The sequence below is a fragment of the Musca domestica genome, unplaced genomic scaffold, assembly GCF_030504385.1.
Source record: "Musca domestica strain aabys unplaced genomic scaffold, Musca_domestica.polishedcontigs.V.1.1 63, whole genome shotgun sequence".
Taxonomy (NCBI): domain Eukaryota; kingdom Metazoa; phylum Arthropoda; class Insecta; order Diptera; family Muscidae; genus Musca; species Musca domestica.
Genome location: NW_026712370.1, coordinates 3,720,174 through 3,738,985, shown reverse-complemented (window position 1 = coordinate 3,738,985; position 18,812 = coordinate 3,720,174). Strand labels below are relative to the sequence as shown.

The window sequence follows — 18,812 nt, the reverse complement described above, 5'->3', positions numbered from 1 at the left end:
TGGTATAAAAATCGACTGCTTTCTAAGGCCATTGATCTGCCAATTAGCTCAAACCTAAAGTCAATCATCCTGTATGACTTAACTTTACTGGCATCCTTGCCTTGTTAGGGTAGCGCGGCCACCCGTTCGATTTTCCAGGCTTCGGAAATGATATGGGCGGATAGCGAGAGGTCGATGACTTTTGTCGGTTTTAATATTGCCATCAAGATTGCATCCGAGCCAAACGCTGACTTAGTTTTGTGGATGGTATTTGAAACATCATATTTTTTTCTTTTTTCTTCTAAAATGCTCCCATTCGCTGCATCTGCAAACAGATTGTGGTGGATGACGTTCTGGCAAAGAATTGAGATCCGGGTTTTCTTCGGTCCCGGGTAGGTATTATACGCTGAGGTGAACATGTATACACTGAGAAGTTGTTAATTTGGATCAATCCGGTATAGTAGAGCACACTGCCATGGAATTGGCAACGTCATCCATACTAAACTATGGTACCTCCTCGGCGGAAAGAGATCTAATACGACGAACTATACTTCGATCTTCCACTCTCGGGGTGCTCGATAAATTGGGGGTTAAAATAACTAGCGCAAATCTTCGGATCGTTAATGGTGACTGAGGTCCCATCAAACTTTTTCCCAAGGCGATTTAACCGTTACCAAAACCTTATTCTTCTCGGTACTGAGGTCTAGGCCATTTTTTTCTCTTATGCTCCTGTACCAACCGTTTGATCTCCTTTCATAATCCACTGGATTATTCCTGTAATTATTATTTGTAAAGAGTTTTAGTCCCTCTGTTTGGTAAATATGTTATGATGAAAGTTTGAACCAAATCCGACTGTTCCATCGTTACATAAATTTATAACTAAGGGGAGTCGGAGACCCTTGAGTTACATATGAAACTAAAAAGTTTTCTAAAATGTTAACAGTTTGTGGAAGAGAAATCCTAAGAAGTGGACTGACATGGATCACTCTCAAACTCAATGTAAATTGTGTCTTTAACTTTGGACTTTTGAATTTAACCTTATCGAACCTAAATCGATTTCAAATGTCCTGAAAAGAATTTTTTTGGCGTTTTGAAATCGTTATTTTGATGTGTCATACTTTCTCCTTATCAAATGAATCAATTGCTCTGCTGAGGGTATAAATGTATACATGAGACTTATTTTCAATAAAATAAATTAAAAACTAAATACTAAAATTTCCATAGTTTTACTTACCTCTGTAAAACTGAAGAATATACCCAAACCACCGCACAATTTAAAGGCATAATTGATTTTATCTTCCAATTTGGGCAAACACGGTGGACACTGGCAATTGGTGTCGTACGAATTGCCGAGACAGCACTGTTTGTTCACCAACTCGCAGGACTCATCGGCCGTGGTGTTTGTGGAATTGAAACCACAGCAAAGGAATGTATCCTGCACTTGTTTGTGCATCGATGCTGGCACTCGATTCCATCCCTCCTCAGCAAATTCTTGTTGCTGCTCCGAGTTGACAGCCAAACACGAGCTGGCAATGGAGAATTGTATGAGGAAGAGCAAAAACAAAATGATCATATACTGTTGGTTGGTTGGCAGAGCAGGAACGTAAACGATGGCGTTGAAATAGAATTGAATATAAATGAATTAAGGAAAACCAAATTTGCATAACAAATTTCAAAGTCATTTAGTTCAAAAAATGTGTTAAATAATAAAAATGTTTTCATTCGTTCTTTGGTTCGTTTTCGTATTTTTTTCTCTTCATTTTCTTTGCATGCATAATTTATTTTAAGCTTTATAGCTTTCACTATTAACTTTATGTGGAAGAATAGGGAATAGATAAACAAATCAAGACAATAGATAGATATTAGTGGATTCTGGCGTCAGGTTATTTTATTCTGAATTGGTCTGAGGTCATCCTTGTTTTTATAGGGCAAGGAAAAAATATAATTGGAGATCCATTTTTTTATTAGTTTTAATTTCTTTTGTATTTTACCTAGGCATAAATAGTATAATAAGTTTTATTCCACCAGCAGTTCGCTCGGGGAAGCCCATAAGTCTGTATTCAGAATTTAGCAATTGGTGCTTTGGAGGACTGTCTAGCCCATCTGAGGTTCGGGTAGCAAACATTATTACAGCTGCAACTCCTCGTTATGTATCAGCTGTCGAATACTTAAGGTTCTACCTTACTCCTCAAGAGATCCAGCGGTAGTGCGATGACCTTTTGTGGTCCATTGCAATTGATACGAGTAAAGTTATCTTGTCGGCGATGATGAAACTCTAATCACTTTTAAACACTTTACGCCGGATAAATTGAAAGTTTAGGCAATTTTTAAACATTACTTGTTTGAACACCTTGTGGAGGACAGGGTGAGGCGAATAATGATGCATCGTATCAGATCTCTCCACACAGAGAAGGTAACTCTACAGTTCACACGAAGAACTTGGTCTTTTTTGAACATGAACGGAATCTCAACGGTATTATTGAAACACGGGAGACATTTATTTTATCCAGGGTCTCAAATGTTTTGTTATCTATTCACGTCGTTCCCGAAGGCTTAAAAATAATTCGGGTGCTGGAACTGAATCCAGAAAAGGATGCCACAAAAGGCATGATATATGACATGCGATTTCAATTTTGTCCCCTGTAGCAAATACTCTTGAGGTTTTGCTCCTAGTCAACACTAGAAAAAGTTATCCATTTGCCGATCACTTATAATGCGGTCTGTTAACAAACTAACAACAGTATTGCCAAAAATGAATTCAGGCGGACTGAACAAGAGCAGACCGGCACATTATAACAATGGTGCTTGACTTCTCCCACACACTCAAGACGTCATAGAGTTTTTGCTTATGTAGATGAGGTTATCGGTGCCAATCTTTGAGGATATGTCTGTAAAATTGAATTTAGACCTTAGGCCTGAGAACTGGAATAGTAGTAGAGATCCCACCGGGGTGTCAGAAGAACTTGGCGAGTGTGTTTAAGAGATATAGAAGTGAGAGTTTATATATTCACAAGCACCTCAGAATGGTTTGGATACCATTTATATGGATACAACGATATATGCAGGAAGTTACAGTCGTATCAATGTGTTTGGACGGTAATGGATATCTGTTGAACATGTATAGGCCGACATACTAATCCACTTCGATTTAATTGCCTTCGGAAATCTACTCTAATTTCGAAACAAAAAGTGTAGCTACATCTTCAGTTCCTGCAGTGGTGTCATGAGGAGGCAGTTTGTTGCAGCTATTTTGGTCTTTGTGATTACCTTCCTCCTACTTTCCAATTTATCGCAGAAAGCTGTGGCTTGCATAGGCGACGTGAAGATGCTCTAAGATCCTCTATCTAGTTTGTGGTTCGAATTAATTGTCTCTCGACCTGCACATTCAAATGTGCATTGTCATTTCCGCAGACCATGTGGATATTTTAATAATCCTTGATTGGAAGTAGGCTGCAAGCTATGTCATCAACGATGAGACTCGTCGTCATTATCATCCGCATAAGTTATGTTCTCAATGTTGACTGAAGAGAGAGGAATTCCAGAAAGAAAGTGGTTAAATAGTTTGGGAGATATCACCCCACCTTGGGGAACATCCTGTATCACACTACAGGGTTTGGATTTTTTTGTTCTGAAATTCCACGTACAACTGGCATCCACACTAAAATTTATTATGCAATTAACGTTTCAAACTTGGCCGGAAGTAGTTCTCAATATCATTAAACAGTGTCAAACGCCTTTGATAGGTCAAACGCCTGTATCCTACGCCACGACTTGTTTTGGTTGATTGACTCTGTTTGACTCAACAGGGTTGGGATTTCTTGTTCTGAAATTCCACATACGACTGGCGTGTACACATATTATTGATTATACAACCAACGTTTCAATATCGACCGTAGAGTAATTCTCTTAATATAATCTATGATAAGTCAAGGGCTACCAACACTGTTCTATGACACGGGTTATCTTCTTAAATTCTCGATATTGGGAGCTTCGACGACTGAGCTTACTCTAATGCTAGGAATAAGAAGAGTTTCACAAGTTTTCGCTGCGGCATGAATGACTCGCATTTACTGGCATCCATTTCTGGGAACGATGTGGGCGGCTAGCGACAAGTTAAAAACTTTTGTCAGGTACTTCACTCCTGGCTGTTTTAACGTTATCTTTAAGATTCCGTCCGGGCCAAACGATTTGAAGGACTTTGCCTTTCGGATGACAATTACGACATCACCCATCGTAAGCTGGTGTGACATTTTCTCGGCTGGAAGAGATCTAATACGATAAAGTACTATTCGCTTTACCCATCACTCTCAGAATTCACGACAAATTGACTTTTAAAATAACCAGTGTACCTGTTCGGATCTTTCGCTCCTAGAGCTCAATTTAACCGTTACCCAGAGCTTACTCGGTTAAAGTATTGCCAGTCCCGTTGCGTATACTGGGTTATTTTTTGGGGGAAATTACAATCTACACATGAGAAAACATATTTTGCCATCTATATTCCCCAATTCATATCCATATTGCTCCATATTTTCGACCAATTTGAATATTTGTAAAAATACATTGAATAAATTTAACGGCCCATTCCAAAACAAATTACTTTCGCAGTATTTGAGCCGTGACTTAGGGTAACACATATTCGGATTAACCATTGACTCCTGTTTCCCATCCTCATTCACGCTCGCACTCGTTGTCAATTATCAATGGGAATTTCTCTATGGACATATGTATGTGATGGCTTTATTATAAGTTGGAACCATTTTGCATTTTAATTTTTTGTCATTATGTTTCCACATCTTCTTCTTGTTGTTGTTGTTACCATTCGATGGCTCATGTCTTTTTTTGTTGGTGTCTCCTTTAATAGTTGGAATTTTATGAGGTCGACTATGTGACAACAGTGAGTGGGGGTGATATGTGTGTTTTCGAGGTAAGTAGTTGACGTTGATGGTGATGATGTTGTTTTTTTCTTATTGTCGTATTTGTTATTTTCATTATGTTCCAGCAAAATAGAGAAAAAAACATCATCATCCATGGAAGCAGACAACACATCGTCGTCACAGAAGGGGGTCAAACACAAAGTAATTGTGATAACCTTCTGTTCTTCACTTGATTACGCGCGTCCTAGTGCAGAAAGCAGCAGCAGCCGTTGTTATTGTTGTTGTACTCCATCTCATTCATGATGAATACACTTGGCGCACACGGCTTTATTTAACACAAATCCCCATACATACTTCTTACAAATCCAAGTAACATTCTATTTTTTGAATTTGGAATGTTTGGTGGCAAAGGCTGAGGTGCTGACTGCTAGAGCCATGGGGGTTGGAGAATATATTTCATAATTTGTAAAACATCACAAAATTGACAATATGTGCTACTGCTGTTGCCGCTTGGATGGCTGGTTGGCTGGCTGGATGGTTGTTTGTTTGCCTGGCTGGTAGCGGCGTCTAGATAATTGTGTTGACATAATAATTATCGGCAGCTGAACCCAATTCCCCAAATGTTACTTTTTATTTTGAAAGCACTGGATGTGTTTGCTGGCAGAGATAATTAAAAGTAATCTGGGAAAAGGTTGTTTTTGTTGTTATCCGGGTATTTTTAGAAAGCTTCCGTATTCTATTTAGATTATGGAAATAGAAAACTAAATACAGCATTAAAATTTAACAAGAAACGCTTTGCAATTAAAATTTATGTCAAAAAGACAAAAGGAATGGAAAATCCTTAAAATAACCAGGCAGCCACCGTTTGAAAACGAAAAAGGCAAAGACAAAGCACTCTAAACGTTTATTGTCCTCTCTTTGCATTTCTGTTTGAACACAGCATGAGTATCATTTCACTTTAGCTTTCGCCTCATTAATCCTGAATATTTCATAGTTTTAGAATTACAATTTCCCTACAAATGCCTACGGTCTTCAAAGGCAACAGCAGCGGCGGCAGCATTAGAAAATATAACAAACTAGCTTCTTCCCCATCCACCATTTCCACCACTTCAACATGCCATATGCGAAAAGTTTCTTTGGAATGTTTAATAGTTTATAAAAAAAAAACGAAAAAGCATCGAGGCATAAGAATTTGTTACATTAGGTACTTGTACTAGATTGGATGGGAAGTAGGGGTACTTGTACTTGTATATGTTGGCTATGGAATAAGCCAATGTAGAGAGAATTATTTCACTGCAAAAAAACAACAACAGTTGGGTTTAAATTGTTGTTAACATTTGGTTTTAGAAAAAAAAAAAAAAAAACAAAAAACTTTGAACACCACTTAACACAAGATGAACAGTTCTTTCCACTCATACCGCATGTAGGCCGACCTCTTGCCAAACAACATATTTCAACAAGGCCATTTTTGGTGGGGGGTCGCTTGAACTGCATTTCGGCGGTTATAAAGAAAAGGAATAATGGACCCTAAGGTCCTTTACATTTTCTAAAAAAATTAAAAATATTCTAACGAAACCCAACATACCAAAAATACAATACAGCTTGAGAATAATATTATGAAAATAGTTTATCATAAGAACTTTTCAACAATGCTTGAGAAACACTTTTTTGCACAAACTTTTCTCAAATCTGTCCTTTGTTGACAAATTTGTTTTGATTTTTTTTTGTGAAAATTGTCAACAAAAAATTATTTTCTTTGGTTAAAATCAAAATCACGCGAATTTAGGACCCATTTCCGGACGAAACTCTAAGGTAATGATGAATAATAAATCTGGGAATCTGTAGTATAAATTATTTCAATCTCATTTCAGAATGGAGGCGTCAAAAAGTTGCAGGAATTCAACAGAAGTGAAGAATAAGTGGAGGAGATACAGAAGCTCAAATAAGGGGAAAGAAAGCATCTAGGTATCAAGGCAACAGGATGCAGTGACAGCTGGGATGGCAATCAATGAATGAAATGTGTAAAATAATTAAAAAATAAATAAATAAATATTTTTTACCATTGAAAAAATAAGCTTTATAAAATATTACTTTCGTAAGCCTATTCTGCAATTACAAGAATAAGCTTATGAATAAGGGTTCCTTTTCGATTATTCTATAATTGTTAAACAAACATTTCTCAATACATTCTCAAGATTTTCTCAAGCTTTAGGCTTATGTTTGTAAGCTTATTAAAATATTATTCTCAAGTCAATTTGGTATGTTGGGAATATTTCATAATTTTATAATCCATCAAAAAAAATTCTTAAAAGTGACTTATAATTAGGAAGTCCGTATAAAATAGGCTTGGAATAAAATATGATAGGGAGGTTCAGTCTTTTCAAGAAATAATGGAGATTACAACTTCATCTGTGCGGATTTTCTCGATGTAATGTTAAGGTGTAGTCGAAATCAAGCCCTTAATATCTTTTGATGACTAGTTTGCTAAAATTGTTGTCAGCAGTGAAGAACAGAGGCAGAGGTTTAATTTACACGAAGACCTTTGGTCCATTGTGTCCACCTAAGGTAAATGGATTTAAAAGAAGATATAGAAGTAAAGAAAAGATTGAGGAGGTTAATTTTAGGCACCACCTGCCAGCTAAGTTTGAGGAAGTTATTTTTAGGACATTTTTGAAACTTTTAATTTAATAGGTTATGGGTAGTTGACAGTCACATCAATCGCTAGATCAGTTGACTAGGAACCATCCTAAGGTAATTCATGAACCATTTCATTCTCCGTTATAATACTATGGTAAGGGAGACAACAAATCTGTTGTGGTTATTTAAGCAGTTTATGTCGAGGTATTTTTTCATTAAATCTGGCTATAATTCTAAATCCATGCCGAAAAAATGAAAGGCTGTTGGCCTAGGCTTTGTCAGGACTATTGAAAAGTTTCAGCGCAATACAAAGGTCTGTCTCGTATGCGGAATAAAGATTCTATACATTTTCATCACATGCACAAATGATGACCATAAACCATACTCAACCTGGTTGGGCAAAAACTACTCCGTTTTCTAGGCTACTGAGGGTCTTCAGCTGCTACAGAATGAGCTGGGGTTCTAAGGATGAATTGTATAGCTAATAAAATGAGCAACGATATCGGTAAGTGTACTTTTTAGACCTCCCGTCCTCGGTCATATATTCCATCCTTAATTACTGGGATGAGGAGTCCTTCTCACCACAAGGTGACATGGATAACTATAATGCAAACATTTAAGCAGGAAAAGGAACATAAGCCCGTTACGTCCGAATGAAGTCTTCGTGAAGAGATACTTTGTTGTAGGCGACTTTTAGACAGATCTGGATTCTTTTACATAGAGTGGCACCAAAGACCATTTTAAGGTGTTAAGTCTTCTGGAGGTTTTCTATGCTCTATAGTAGACCTGAAAATCTTCCATGCTTTACAGTAGGCCGGGAGGTTTTCTATATACAATAAAAGACTACCAGGTCTTATACAGGATGAGATGAAAAAAACTGCAACGAGCCTCAGACTGCTGTCATTTCTAAACCACTCGTCCGATAGCTATTCAAATTATTCCAGTAACAGCTCATTATATTCCGTACAAAAGCTTTTTGGTGAGAATTTTCCAGAAAAAAGTTATTCGTGATGGAATTCAAGCGTGATAGTGTGATTTCTTTATATTTGGCTAGGCACTCCATCATTTAAATGTGAATAAATCTTTTGTGTCTCGTACCATCGCTCGTTACCGTGATACTGATAGCGTAGCCCGACGTAAGAAAACACAAACATCAGCAGAAATGTTTCGAAAAGTAAAGAAGCAAAACTCGCGCCGCTGTGGCCGAAAAATGGCTCGTGAGCTGAACATATCGCAATATTCCATTCGGCAAATATTGAAACCTGAGCTCGAGTGCAAGAACTTACACCGCAATAGAAAGAAAATAGTCTCAAAAGAGCTAAAGAGTTGCTTCGCTTGGCGGGAAGTGGTGAATTTGGTTTTCTCCGTCTCCGATTAGAAAAAAATTCGTTGTCCAGCAGATTGTAAACAAACAAAATGGTCGTGTTTACTTGCCAAGGAGGTTAGCTGAAAATGAGCACCTTCGGTTGGCCACAAGAACTCAAGCGCCGGCCATGGTGATTGTGGGTTTGCCATAACAAACCTCTCCGCTCGTATTAATCGACCGTGGCATCAGAATACATGCCGAATATTATCGCGAAACTATTCTGGAGGGTGTATTAAAGCCTTGGGCACTAAAACATTTTGGCCGCACGCGCCACCCAAGAATGGTTACGAAATGAGGTTCCTCGCTTCATTTCCCCCAATATCTCCGGATACACATCCGTTGGACTATTGTGTCTGGAGTATTTTGGAAGGTTGACACTAAAAAATGCTAAAGTGTTGATCACCTTAAGCAAGCGCTTCGCCAGGAATGTCCCAAAATACCGCAGAGCAACATTCGGGCAGCGTGTGACAATTTCATTGGCGGTTTGAAGGCCATAATTCGTGCCAAAGGTGACCAATTCGAACAAATCTAAACTTATTCTAAAATTTGATGCTATATCCGACATTTTTTGTTTTTATTCAATAAAATTTAAAAAAATAAAAATAAAAATTGTGACGTTTGACTTTGTTGCAGTTTTTTTTTATCTCACCCTGTATAGGCAATAAGTGTATCAGAAGTGCTAACGGCTAGCGATTTAAACAGGTTGTTCCTACTTTTCAATTTATCGCATATAGTTGTGTGGCTTGTACATGTTAAAGATTATCCATCAGATTTTTAGAAAATTAAAGATGAAAATTATCTGTTCTCAAACTGCAGATTCAGATATACTCTTATCTCCAAAGTCTATATTTTAAAATGTAGCCGTTAATTTAGTGGCAATCATATTATCGGTTCATATTCCTAACTTTGAAGGCGGCAAGTTCGGGAATTGATCTACATATTATTCAATCATGTCATTACATTAGAACATTATTACATCCGTAACTATTTTCAAAGCTTTTACTATCACTACTTACGACAGCATCTGAAGTCATGATGGATGAGGCCGAGGAGGGGATCTCAGCACGACAGATCGCTCGCCAGCAGAATCTGTAAGGTTAACAACATATTTTGTTTCCTTGCTGGCTTTTTCATGGTGGAGATCCACACCAGTGCATCAAAATTCTGTTCTGATACGTTTGAAAATTTTTCTACTGCATGTCATTAAGAAATGAAGCCCAAATTGGAGCAGCATATTTCAGGCTACCAATGCTTCTGTATCTTTGCTCCAGGAGAATCCAGCAAATAGGTTGAGGATCTTGTTCCTGTGTTTCATTTTCTGATTGATATAACGCGAAAAATGGAGATGGTTGTTGGCTACTTCTAATATTTTTTGAATTATTTTGGACATCCGACTAGCTGATATAAAAACAGCAGCTTTAACTGTAAAAAATGCTTTCTGTTTTCAAAAAATCAGAAGGCCTGGACAGTTCTCTGAAGCGTTGTTTGGTAAACTGTCTAGTGGTGATAAAAGACAACTGCTCGTTGTTTAAACTAACACTTTTCGATTAAAAAGAACCATAAAATAACCAGAGGGGAATGTATATACTGAAGTGGTAGCCGCCTTGGAATTACTTCAACTATTAGATCTAATCAAAAATATTTCTACTTTGTAAATTCTCCATTTACCAGTTGAATAACTACAACGAAATAGTAAAAGTCTTCCAGACATATGATGCCTTGCACCATTCATTATTGTCATTACCGACTTAATGCTGACCATTCATTTTATATCCTTTTGACATAGATGCATTCTCAGTACTCCTTTAAAATTTCCTTCTATTCAATCTCTCTCTTCTATACCATTGACTCTGAATTAGGTTTCAAGTATGATTAGATCTAAGCATACATAAATTTCCAGCAAATGGACAGAATTCTTATCTAGAAAATGTAACAAAATAAATCTCCATTGCAGTCTACTGCATCACATTTGTCGACTCAGCAGTACACATGGGACATAAGTGCATCTATCTATCCATCCATTGTCTCGATGATAATATTGATTTTAGTCTTTAATTGGGTTTCAATGTTTTTTGCTTTTGTTGTCATTGTTTTTTTTTTCTTTAAAAAGGATACGAAAAACAGCATAACTTGATGATGTTTAACAGCACCAGCTAGACCCAATATCGATATGAGTATCAAGATAATGCCGCATGCCAGTATACCGCCAACAATGGGAAGATTTGTAACAATTGAAGCAGCACGAGCATAGACACCGACACCAATCAGTAGGAAGCCCACCATCTAGAAAGAAAAAAAAACAGAGAAACAAAACAAAAGCATTATAATCAATATAAGGTTGAGAAGAAAAAAACAAACACTGTTTAAACGAGGAGAGCAAAACAAAAAGAAATAAAAGTTTATCTAAGATGTGTTGCATGCACCACACATCCATGGTTCGTTCGTTCATTCATTTGGTTCGTTTGTTCCGATATCAGGTTGGGTGGGTGGTTGTATGTCTGATAGTCTAAGACTCAGGTGTATTTTGTATTTTTTTTTTTTTTTTTTTTGTGCTTATTAGTTCCATCATTGAATGCACGAACTGTAAACAATTCTACAGCACACACACACTCACCTTGAATTGCCTAAAAGCAAACGAATACAAATTGTCTTTTCACCATGGGAGATTTTTTGATTCATTTTGGCTAATAAATATCTATGGGTGGGTAGTAAACCCCCAAACCACAATCTCAATAAACGTTTCCGCCAATAAATCATTGAAAAATATATACAGATTACATTGCATTTTGTAAATGGTATCAAAATATGAGGTCCTAATTCTTTATGACGTCAGCCACATTTTCAACTGATTTAGCCATGCTAAGGCATTTTGGATTTTCACGCTAAATGTAGGCCCAAGTTTTGAATCGTAATAAAGTGTAACAGCTTTAAACAAATTTGCACCAAATTTGGATTTTCTATTCTATTCAAGCTCGCATGAGTTAGTATGACCCACCAACATCTTAGAGAATCCAAATTTCTTCATAGGTTTGAAAAACATTTTCAACCCTGGTCCATAATCTCGAAAGAAGCTACAAAAAAGGCCAAAATTATGTACAGGATCAAAAAACAGCTTTGGAATTCTAAACTTTTTTGGGAACCGAAATAAAGAAAACAGCACAAGAAACCAGTAAGGAAAGGTCAAATTCGGGCGGGGCCGTCTATATAATACCCTACACCACTATGTGTTGTTAGTACAGCTCCCGTAACAAAAAAGTTTATTTCGTGAATTTATATGAATGCGTATCATGGCTTTAGAGTAGTCACAATTTGGGTCTATATCCAACTCTGAATTGATTTCAACAAATATGACGAAGGCTTTTGCACCTCTAGTACCAAATAATATAGCTGTTAGTGCATGATATGACTTCGATAAGGATTATATTAAAAATATTTATTGGAGCAATAGATATACCGAACCGAGTTTCACCAAATCGAAAAATTCGGTCGAATAAGAAAAAATGTATCTAATTTGGGGTGATATCACATATATGGTGGACAATAATCGTAAAATCGAATGAAGATGTATATAGATGGTATATAAAAATCTGAACCGATCTCGATAAAAGTTGGCAGAGGTATTTTCGAGCTGTATCTAATGTCCGATATCAAATATCATTGTTGTGGAGTGCATATTACGCATGTGAGGGACTTATAACCCAAAATCGGGACATATAGCTATATCTGAACCAATATTCATCAAATTTAATGTACTTGCTTCTAGACTGAATTCGGTCGGTTGTGCTAAAATTCAAGCCATTTGGACTGATTTTGGACGTATGGACTGACATGCATAAATCGACCCAGAAGTTATTTTATGAAAGTCCTCAAAAGTAACTATGGGTCTATTTCGCTTTGTTCTCCATGTTACAAACAAATGCACAAAGACATAATACAATTACCACTAGTTTCATCGAAACGACACATAATATATAAATAAACAGTTTGGCCGAACATTTGACATTCTTGAAAATATGTCCATAATTGTCCAGATCTAGTCTTCCAGTGTTACATTTTTTTTTTTTGTGTTATTGGGAACTTGAATACCAAATTTCAGGATATTTCGTTGAAAAATGTGGCTAAATTTGTTCAAAATAAGGATACCGGTTGATACAGTTATATGGGTCTATATAGAAAGCTGATGCCTATTGGGAACTCTAAATTCTAGCTTTGAAATCAGTCCGTTAAAAAAATGTGGCTAAAATCATTAAAACTCCGAATATCTGCAACTTACGTTATATGGAGGATATAAGACGACGTGGACCCTTAGAAACAATTTTATGTCATAGGAGATAGCCCGCATTAAGAACCGCATTTACCAAATTCAAAACAATCCTGTTGAAAAAGATACACATTTATTTAGGACTATGCGAAAAGGGTGGACATGTACAGACAATTTTCAGCCATCGAAAGTAGAACCTATTGTGAACACCAAATACTAACTTTGAAATAATTCTGTTAAACAATGAACTACAACGATGCATATATTTTATTTCGAGAGGTACCGTTATATGGAACTATAACAAAACTTGGACCCATTATGACAGTTCTTTGCACTGGAAACACAAACTGCCACGGGCATGAATAAATCGACATAGAATTTTATACTGAGCAAAAAAAACCCGACTTAGGAATTTTTTTTTATAAAGGAATATCCTGTTATTCCGTAATTTATATCCTACTGCTGAGTTGAAAGAGGTAATTTGTTTATATTATTATTCGGCTCATATAATTTTCAATATTTCTTTTTTTGCACAATATCCATCATTGTTATTAAATCATCAGGGAAATAATTTTTTAACACTTGCACTTATTTTTAAGAGCGTGACGGACAAAAAATCCATATAATTGTGAATCCTTTCCCATTGCTTTTTTATACCTCCAGCCATATGGCTACAGAGGGTATATATCATTTGATACGGCCAAAACGTGCCTCATCGAAATAACGGTTTTAGACCCTAGGTCTCTTTGGACCAAATTCGTTTCAGGACATTTGGAGTCGATCTAGCAATGTCCTTCCGTCCGTCTGTCTGGCTGGTGCGCACGATAACTCTCGTAGGGAGTATCCGATTTGATCCAAGCATCGTCATATTATTGTCAAACTTAGATCGAGTTCGGAGATGGGCAATATCGGTCCATTCCTTCTGGTACCTCCCCTCTAACTTAGCATATCCTAATATTTGCATCAATGCTAGATCAGGTGCGAAAATGGACAATATCGGTCCGCTCCATCAAGTTCATCCCCCACAAACGGTCAAAACTTTTAATAATTACAACTCTTATAAAAAGTAAAATGGTATTTAAATGGAATATATCGGTCCGCTCCTTCTGGAAACTCCCCCCACAAAATGTCAATATTTTCAAAGAAAATAATTTATTGCACAAAAAGAGAAAGGATAATCCGATTTTGCTCCAACTTTGCATATCCTAATATTTGCATCAATGCTAGGTCAGGTGCGAAAATGGGCACCATCGGTATATTCCCCTTTGTGGGGGAGAAAGGGTCAAAATTTTAAATAATTACAACGCTTATAAAATTTGATGTAAGAGTCCGATTGTCTTCAAATTTCACACATTCCAATAATTTTATTAACCCAAGGTTGGGTACCAAGATGGAATACATCGGTCCACTCTCCCCACAAAAGGTCGAAATTAAAAAAAGAAAAACAAACGGAAAATATTTTCTGCACAGAAAGAGAAGCAATAGTCCGATTTTCCTCCAACTTTACAAATCCTAATATTTTCGTCAATTCTAGTTCAGGTGCAAATATGGATAATATCCCCTCTATCAAGTGCGACCCCCACAAAGGGTTAAAATTTTGAATAATTATAACCCTCATAAAATGTGATATAAAATGTCACACATCCCAATATTTTTATTAACCCAAGCTCAGGTGTTAAGATGGAATTTATCGGTCCACTCCTTCTGGTACCTCCCCCACAAAAGGTCGAAATTTTGAATATCTATTAAGGCTATAAAGCGCGAAATTATCATCCGATTCCATTTAGACTTGGCACATCTGACACATCTTGTGTTGATGGAAGGAAAGGGTAAAGTTTTTAATAAACAAAACAATCATAAAATCCGAAAAAATGCATCCAGTTCTCTTCTCAAATTAGACATATCACAATATTTTTATTAGTCCAAGGTCTGGTGTGAAGACGGTATATATCGGTCTATATAAAATTCGAAAGATTCGATTTACTTGTGCTTTTTTCACTCCGATATATTTATCTGTATTACATGAAGTATGAAAATGGAATTCTTCGATCGACTATACCTGGTAACTCACGCACATTTTAAAATTTTCTAAAAATTATCACATATCTCATATAAAGTGAAGGAAGTAGTCGATATTGTCCAAACATGGCACGTCGAAATATTAACATCATATGTGTTTAGGTCTGATACAAAATGAACAATATTGGTCCATTACTTCAGAACCTACTGCATAGAAGGTAAACAATTTAAATAATCATAACACAAGTCAAATTATATTTTAGTAATCGAACATTGGCTGAGGGTATACATCTGTCGGCTGAACCGAGAGATACTTTTTAACATGTTTAGCAAATCATTGGATTCCTCGTTGGAAATATGCGCAAGTGGATGTATTAGATCGGCGGTTCAGATTGGACACCAAAATTTTTAATGCAAAAACATTTAATTAAATTATTCGAAGACCAATATTCCAAATATAATTTGTCAGTTTCGAGGTAGAAAAATTGATATCCCAAAACAAACTGCGTGTTTATAATATTTACCATTGTTTGCTTAATAAATTCAAAAAGTTTTCCAAACTCTTTCGTACAGGAGCACACATATTTATATATTTCATACTATATGCTGATATAAAGTATTGAAGATAAATAGAATGTGTAATGTACATTTGAATTAAAATTCCGTGCTCGAAAGAATTAATTCGTAAAATTCATCTTTTTCCTTTGGTATTTACGACGGTATAAATCGATTAAGTTCCGCTGGTAGTGTGTTAATATTATATCATTAAAATGCCTATTACCCACAAAAGAACAAAAACTGAAGGGTAAACGAAAGACTCACACTTGTCACTATTTTGTCCAGATCATTTACCTCACTACATTTTGTCTGGTATTTTACTGTATTGGAAGTCAATCAACGTACGTAAACAATAAATCCCGCCATTTAAGGTCAAACTCCAAATTGTTGATGACAAGTTATGGCAAACTCACTCGCCTCATTAGTCCTCAGTGTGTTTAGAAAACAATAACAGAGATGACTAACTACCGTGGGGAGGCGACGGATAAGAATGAGAGAGTCATACAGAGAATAGAGAAACATCTGTTACTCCAGTCAGAGAGGAAAACGTTATTTAATTTCTTTTAAAGTTTTCACACATCAAATGAACGAAGTTTATAATCTTTTGTTTACAAGCCATGAACTTTCCTGTAACAACAACCCTCGTATCAGGAAACAAAACAACAATGCCGCCGTCACCGCAGCCCCAAGCAGCAGAACCCAAGCCAGATGTCAGGCAATATATAAAACAAAAGCAACAACACGTTGTTGCCTTTTCTGATAGACAGACAGACAGACAGAGAAACGGACTTTCTGGCTGAATGATTACAAAGTAAGCAAGCAGCCGGGCAAGTGATTGGAAAAAATGATACATTTAAAACTCCTATTTATAGAAGGAATACCGAGAAGGGATGATGATAGTATGTCAGCAGCGACAGCAATGCTGCTGATGAGAATGTAAAACAAATAAAGCAACTAAAACGAAATCGATATTTTTTTAAAGGATTTCTTTGGAAAGAAAAACAATAAAGGGAGACGGGCAGGCAGGCAAGAGACAAAGTGCAAAAGAAGCTTAAGGAAACACCAACGAGACAGCGACGACGACCCTTTTTGTTCCTTTGTTTAGCAGGGAAATTAGAGCATGAATTGGTGGGATTGTAGCAAAAAGAAAGATGTAAGAGGAGGATATGACTGCACAAGGCAGTTGTCCCTAATGTATGTATAACGAGAAAAAGAAAACAATCAGGAAAGAAATTGCTTTTAAATCAGCATGATATGAAATATGAGTTCCTTTCGCACTCCCTCTCCGCTCATCCTCATTTTCAAGTAGGTAGGTAGGTAGATGTACTTTATAATCAGTACAAAGAAAATGTAAGGGAAGAAGCTTAACAACTTTAATGGGGCGAAATAGCTATGAATTTGTTCGGCAAAATGCATTTAATTTATTATGTATAACAGTTTATTTTTCTTTTCGATTGTAATGAGTTCTGTCTATTAGCGTTCCGTTTTGTTCATGGTCTGTGTTCATGCTGCCCTTCAAGGGCTCCACAAATTGAAATTACTTGACATTTGTCTGCCTCCAACCAACCAAACAACAGCAACAACTTACCACATATAAAATATTTAAGGCAATTAATGCATTCTTTGAACACGTAAATCCACCGCACATTTTTGCGTTTCTTTTGTTATTTCACTCTTGTTGTTGTTATTATTTTTTATTATCTATATTATCTCTCTGTTTTTGCGTTTCGTCACTGATTTTTGGGGTTTCTTTGTTTTTATTGTTAATAACAATTTGTTGTTATTGTGGTTTTTAGCACCACCAGTCAAATCACTTTCGATTGTTGTCTTCCTCAACTTGCAAATTCAAAAAACAACACTTCTTTTGTTGTTATCAAAAATCTTTATGTTAATATTTGCTTTACTAATTTTGTGTTGTTGTTCTTCTCCGTTCTCCGTCCAAACGTTTCCAACAGCAACCGTTCTTGTTTTTTTACTGCTATATTTTTCTCTTATTGGAGCACATCAATGGGGGTTGTGTGATAGAGATGAGAAATAATCGACTTTGTGTTCGTTCGATAGTTGTCATGTTTTTTAATATAATCGATAGTGATTATGTGGCGTTCAGACGGAACATGATTCGCAGGCAAATTTGGTATGGGTTTGCTGCTGCCATTGGAAGAATTATTGGAGGGTTAAATATGAGGGTTATGGCTGTTGAAAATATTGAAACTTGTCATTACGTTTTACTTTTTAATTAAAAACATAAGATATTTAAGTTATGTTTAATTGAATTTGCTTTTTCGGTAAATATCATGTACCGTGCGAACATGTCATGTTTTCTCTATCGCTTTACAAACAGTGCTGGCAACATTGAAATAAAAGCAGATGGCAAACAAACTAAAAAATCAAAGTAAGCCGTTATGTTGAAAGATATTTTTGCAAGAATTCGAAGTAAATTTTATGAAAGTGATTAAAGCTATAAATAAATAATAAAACTGATAGAAAATGTGGACAAATTATCGATATGTGTGGTCATGTGTTTGTTGCACAACAGAAAAAAAGAAAAATGGAGTTAACTATGTTGTGAAGCTCTCTAATTTGAAGTCATTATGGCCAAAAAGAAGGGAAAGTTTAAAGGAAAATTATGCAAAGGTTAACAACTGATCGTGATGTTACAACGCCAAACGGATTTACTTACGAAAATAAATCAATATGTAACAATCAGAAAATTTCACTTGAAGCTAGTCAATAATATGGTCTGTATAAATGTCCGGAAAGTGTGAAAGAGTTCCAAACCTTAGTGGAATATACAATCAACAATAAATGGGTAGTGGGTCTTTTAAACAAAATCAGGACTGCAGCGTTTCCATGTATCTATGCAAAGATTAAATTTTTGGACCTGAACCTTAGTGGAACGCCGAATCAAAAATAAATGGGAAGTCTAAAATCAGGACTGCTGAGCTTCAATGTATTTATACAATGCTAGAATTTTTGGACGACCGCTTCGCAGAGCTTCCATGTATCTATGCAAAGCTTAAATTTTTGGACCTGAACCTTAGTGGAAAGTAGAATCAAAAATAAATGGGAAGTCTTGTAAATAAAATCACGACTGCAGTGCTTCAATGAATTTATACAA

The 18,812-nt window shown here is 36.2% G+C and overlaps 1 protein-coding gene across 2 annotated transcripts in view; it reads right to left on the bottom strand.

Moving 5' to 3' along the window:
* The window catches only part of LOC101896973 (tetraspanin-13), a 28,920-nt gene extending 11,200 nt beyond the window's left edge, over nucleotides 1-17,720 (bottom strand). Inside the window, exons 1-3 of one of the 2 annotated variants that reach the window (XR_009343866.1) lie at nucleotides 17,283-17,720; nucleotides 10,972-11,139; nucleotides 1,214-1,555 (exon numbers count right to left, since the gene is read on the bottom strand). Coding sequence is in view for 1 of the 2 variants with exons in the window: in XM_005176617.4 (XP_005176674.1) it covers nucleotides 1,214-1,555; nucleotides 10,972-11,139; nucleotides 17,283-17,342 (570 nt within the window). In the remaining variant the exon portion in view is untranslated. The remainder of the gene's footprint in view (nucleotides 1-1,213; nucleotides 1,556-10,971; nucleotides 11,140-17,282) is intronic. The other variant, XM_005176617.4, reaches the window with a different exon arrangement.
* Between the last annotated feature and the right edge of the window lie 1,092 nt (nucleotides 17,721-18,812).